Consider the following 6,000-nt stretch of genomic DNA (forward strand, 5'->3'; position numbering starts at 1 on the left):
CTTACTTACTTACTTACTTACTTACTTACTTACTTACTTACTTACTTACTTACTTACTTACTTACTTACTTACTTACTTACTTATCACTTGAAAAAAAAAACGGCAGTAGTCCATTGGAAATTTTCTTCTACCTCCATCTTGTGGTTGAATGAAGAACTGCACTGTTTAAATTAATCCGTTTTTCCTTCCAGACGCGTTTGCGAGATCGTTGTGAGACTTCCAAGTTGTTGATGGAGACCAGGATGATCTACCCCGTCACCTTCCCCTTCAACCATTCCGGCCTGGCCCTGGAGACCATCCAGATCCCCGGCTCGCTCAACCTGGCCTTCCTGACCCGCGTCTGAGGCGCCTCTTAGCCCCCCGTCCCACGACCAAACGTAACACACATCCACACACACACACACACACACACACATCCACACACACACACAAAAACACACACGGTGTTCCCACAATTGACAAGAGCCATATATTTATTCCCGCCAGGTTTTGTGGGAAGTCCTTCAGTCGCGCTTTTGTTTGACGAAACACACGGTTGGAAATCTGGCGCTCGTGCGTCTTCTTCACTGAATCTAGTTTCATTCACGGCTTTGTACAAACGCCGCCTGTTAGACGGTCCCTGGACCGGCGCCACCTGGAACCCGACGACGGTCCTGAACCCCCAGAACCCTCCTCCCCCCCCCCCCCCCGTGTAGCTGTAGCTCCTTCATCGCCCCCTATAGTTGTGTTCCCACAAGTTGTGTACTTCCTCAGAAGTGTTATATCGTAGTGTAGTCGCTCCATCTTTCAACTCACACACGTCTGTACCATATTATTTATACATATATAAATAATTCTATAAATAAGACTCGTATATAGAAGATCATGTACTTTATTTATTACGTCGGGCAGGAGAACAGTTTGCACAGATTGTTTCGTCTCATCAAGTCAACATTGATTCATGTGAGGAAAAAATAGCATCATATCGTCGCACACTTATTACGCTTATTTTTGCACTTTTGTTAATCAGCGATTTTTTATTATTATTTATGGCAGTAGTTTATGTCTTATGTGCCTCTTCTTTCTCCTTCTTTCTCCTTCTTTATCCTCACTTTTCCACCGAAGGCCTTCCCTGTTGAAACCACCACAAAAAAACACGTGTCGCCAAAAGTTATCTGTTGAAGGTGCATCTGTACGTGACTTGTGTTCAAAAACATCGCAGAAGAAAAGCTCATTGTATGTCGTTAGCATGCTAACAACATGCTAACGAGTGAAGGAAGTTTGTATTTGAAGAACTGCTAAAGTTCAGAAAAAAAGGTAATTTTATTAGTAAATGTAAAAGGTCGTCCAAGGGTTGTTAGCATGCTAACAAAATGCTAACGAGCGAAGGCTGTTTGTTTTTGAACAGATAAAGTTCAGAGAAAAAGTTGATTTTATTGGCAAATATTAAATGTCGTCTAAGCTAACAAGAAGATACTGTTGAGTTGTTAGCATGCTAAAAACATGCTAACAAGTGAAGGCAGTTTGTATTTAACAGCTAAAGTATAAAAAAAGGTAGTTTTATTGGCAAGTATTAAATGTTGTCTATGCTAACAAGCAGCTGCTCTACGGGTAGTTAGCATGCTAACAATATGCTAACAAGTAAAGCAAAGGCCAACAGACGTTTGTTTCTATCATGTGTTGAAGAAGAACTGCTAAAAGTATTTATTATTAAAAAGATGTTGCAGAAGGAAAAACTAATTTTATTTGTAAGTGTAAAACGCCTTCTAGGCTAAAATGCAGATACAGTGGATGCTAACAAAATGCTAACTAGCGAAGCCCGACAGACAGTGTTGAAGGTTCACCTGAACTTGCTTTGTAGAACAACTGCTTTATTTATTAATAAATCTGCGGAAAAAAAAAAAAGGTAATTTTTCTTGGCTAACAAGCTAAGCTGCTGTGCTAGAGGTAGTTAGCAGGTACAGAGGATGCTAACAACATGCTAATGATTGAAGCAAAGGCCGATAGACGTACATTGTCAGTCTTTGTTCTTCTGCGATGTTTATTGAAAAACTTTGAAGAAGAAAAAGCTCATTTTATCCGTAAGTGTAAAACCTCTAAGCTAACAAGCAGCTGCAGCACAGCTACAGAGAATGCTAACAACATGCTAACAAGCGACGCAGTGGCCGACATATGTAACTTGGTGTTCTACTTGCAAAAGAAGAAAAGCTAATTTTATCGGACAATGTAACATGTCATCTTGGCTAATAAGCAGCTACAGAGATGCTAACAACATGCTAACATGTGAACCAAAGGCCGACAGACGTTAGCTTGTATCCGAGTGTTGATGAAGAACTTCTTAAAGGGTTTATTGTTCAAAAATGTCTAATAAGCAGCTACAGAGGATGCTAACAACATGCTAACAGAATCAGCGAAATGTTTAATTAAAATTTTGACTCGAACTGACTTGAAAACTTTTGATTAAAAACGTAATTATTGTAGTTATATCGGTGACGCGTATGTATTATACTTTTACTCAAAACTTCTGATGCTGCCACCAGAAGAAATACTACTAAGATTAAATCCTCCTTCAGCCTTTTTCACTTCATTTTTTATACTTTGTCCGACATGTTATCTGCATGTTATCTGCATCTACATGCTTCGACTCCCTCGTGCCTCTTTTTCCTCACCTCGACTTCCTTCGAGCCCGAATCACAACACAAACTCCGATCGCACGTGGAATGTTCTGATCGGTTCTGGCCGCACATGGAGGCCTCGCCGGATAATGAACCCGGTGTCGTGTTCGTGACGTCGTTTTATCTCCTCATGATGTCGCAGCTTTTGTAAGAGACGACGGAGGTCCGACTCCCTCCATCTGTCGCTCGGTCCTCTGCGAGTCGCACCAGCCTCCGACCTTCATCTCGGTCGTGGTGGTTCTCTGGGAGCCGGTTCTGACCCGCCGCCCGCACACACATCGACAAACTGGACTGTCGCTAGTTTTTCTGGTAGCTTCGTGAATGTGTTCACCGTAAATTAAACTTGGGATAAAAATGTCGATTCTGTACGTCAAAATAAAATGATTCAGCACCTGACGTCTGCTCCTCATTCTTCACGGAATATACCAGAACATTATGACCACTTAACGTCTGCTTCACCCAAACAAACTTTTGTATAAAAGTGAAGTATATCAGTGATAACGTTCTTTATCTCCAAGATACAGTAAGTCCCTCATCATGACCATGTTTTCAACTTATTACTTTAAAAAGTTGCTCTGAAATCTGGGCCATTATGACGTAATAATGGCTTCACTCCTCCTCCAGCCAGCTGTAATCGGGCCCCGCTTTGTTTATACAATGAGTCCCTTGGAGGTTGAGACTTCCTGGGATTGATGACGCGCGGTGACAAACCTTTGTTTTGTAAAGAATTATTGACAACAAAACTATCATGGAAATGATAATAAAAAACTATTATAAAATAAAGATAACATAAAATTTAAACTAAAAATAAATAAAATAATGACAAATATATATATATAACAACAGAATATAAAGAGAGTTAAAAACAATAATTAAAAACATTCTTTTTTATTAAATAGGCTGAAAGAAGAAAATGAATCTTTTCTTCCTGTAACATTTATATGTAAACCTTTTTTTTAATTAAAATGTTGCTTTTTTTAATTAAGGTTTTTCAATTATTTTGATTTTATTATTTATGTTTAACTGTTTTGTTGAATAAAATAATTGATAATCGAAGAGTTATTGTTGATCATAATTGGCTGAAATTGCTCAGTACTTTATTGGTTAAAAAAATATATATATATTGAATCAATAAGGCTACGAATTTTTATAAAATTGAATTTAGAAAATGTATTTTTGAATTGTTGAAATGAGAATAACAAAACTTATGTGTACATTTTTTTTTTGTTATATTTCATTTATTCAATGGAACACAATCAAATCTTTCAAAATACAAATGAATGAATTCAATTGTTAAATAAATAATAACAATTTAATGCTTAAAAGTATAGTAGTATAATAGTTAGATCTTCTGATGATGTTCTTCCATGAAGTGTTTTCAAGAGTGAGCGTCACATGACGCGTCAGCAGCCTCTTCACCTCCAGCACAGGTGGACGTAAGAAGATTAGACGACGAGCTTCTTCTCACAACCTTCTGCTCCTGGACGAGGATCCACGACTCTCAGGTGAATCTTCTTCTCTTCATGCTTTTGTCCAAGATAGTTTTCATCTTTCACCAGATAGTCGCACACTTCTGTTTGAGTTTAAGTGTGTGTTTGTGTATGTTTGTGTGTTTGTAGTTAGAGACAAAGAAACAGAAGATTTAGATGTTCTCTCTGTTTTATTGTATTTGTTCTGTATTTATTGAATAAACTTTATTAGAAAATATCTTCAGAATTATAAGGTTACAAAGTTTGTTGTGTAAGTGTTGTTGATGTTGTTTGTACTTTTTTAACTTTCAAAAAACATGTTTTTTTTTGTTTTTTCCTTCCAGTGTGTTAACAAGAAAAATATTTTTTTAAACATGAATAATTTTTTAATCATAATCTTGCAGCTTTATTTTCTGAATGTACAGGAGTCTCAGAATAGATCTGAAGCTTTTCTCAGAGAAGGATCAGTAGATTAGTGTAGCTGCTTAACACACACTCACATGCACACACACTCTCACACACACACACACACACACACACTCACACTCACACTCACAAACACTCGAATTAGCTTGAAACGTCCACTCACTCACTTACACACTTTTGTTACATTAAGATACACATTAGCCTACTACACGCACACAATTGCTAACACACTCATACACACACTAGCTAACACTCTCACACACTCACTAACTACGCACACACACTTGTTAACACACTCTCACACAGTCACACACGCTACACGCACACACTTGCTAACACTCACCAGCTTGAAACGTCCACTCACTCGCTTACACACTTTAACACACTTTTGTAACATTAAGATGCACATTAACTTACTACACACACACAATTAATAACACACTCACACTCATTCACACACACACTCGCAAAAACACTCTCACAAGCTTGAAACGTCCACTCACTCACTTACACACTTTAACACACTTTTGTTACATTAAGATACATATTAACTCACACTACACAAACACACACTCACACACACTTGCTAACACTCTCACCAGCTTGAAACGTCCACTCACTCGCTTACAAACTTTAACACACTTTTGTTACATTAAGATACACAATAACTCACACTACACACACACACACCTACACACACACTCACACACTACACACACTCACAAAAACACTCACCAGCTTGAAACGTCTACTCACTCACTTACACACTTTAACACACTTTTGTTACATTAAGATACATATTAACTCACACTACACACACACACACAACACACATCAGTTTTATCTTGACCTTAAAAGTATATATTTTATTGAATATTGTTTTGATTGTTTAAGCGCTTTGTGACCCTGGTCTGGAAAAGCACTATATAAATACAAATGTCTTACTTACACTTGCTAACACTCTCACCAGCTTGACTTGTATCATCTTGTTCTTTCTCTTTATTTATCTTTGTTCTTGTTCTTATTTTAATTTTATTTATTTTTATGAATAATTGCTGTTTTGCTGTGGCTAATTGGAAAAAAAAACAATTTCCCGAAGGAGACCTCCTGAGGGATCAATAAAGTTCTACCTACACTCACACACACTCACGCACACACTTGCTAACACTCTCACCAGCTTGAAACGTCCACTCACTTAAACACTTTAACACACTTTTGTTACATTAAGATACACATTGACTCACACTACACACTTACTAACACACTCTACAGCTGGAAGACACAACTACACTAACACAGACATATATAAAGATGAAACATATAAGTAACACACACACAGATTAATCTAAAGACTCACTTACCCTCACCTGTAACACACACTCACTGACCCACACTCTCACTCTAACCGGCGTGTGTGTGTCCTCAGGTGTGTGTGTGTGTGTGTGTGACC

At 37.8% G+C, this 6,000-nt stretch overlaps 1 protein-coding gene across 2 annotated transcripts in view; it reads left to right on the forward strand.

Moving 5' to 3' along the window:
- Nucleotides 1-3,051, forward strand: part of myo5aa (myosin VAa) — a 71,123-nt gene extending 68,072 nt beyond the window's left edge. For both annotated transcript variants that reach the window (XM_087793285.1, XM_087793283.1), the window contains one exon: nucleotides 193-3,051. In XM_087793285.1, coding sequence (XP_087649411.1) covers nucleotides 193-345 — 153 coding nt within the window. In that variant the 3' untranslated portion in view covers nucleotides 346-3,051. The remainder of the gene's footprint in view (nucleotides 1-192) is intronic.
- Nucleotides 3,052-6,000: the final 2,949 nt, after the last annotated feature.

Source organism: Callionymus lyra, chromosome 6, assembly GCF_982586985.1.
Source record: "Callionymus lyra chromosome 6, fCalLyr1.hap1.1, whole genome shotgun sequence".
Classification (NCBI taxonomy): domain Eukaryota; kingdom Metazoa; phylum Chordata; class Actinopteri; order Syngnathiformes; family Callionymidae; genus Callionymus; species Callionymus lyra.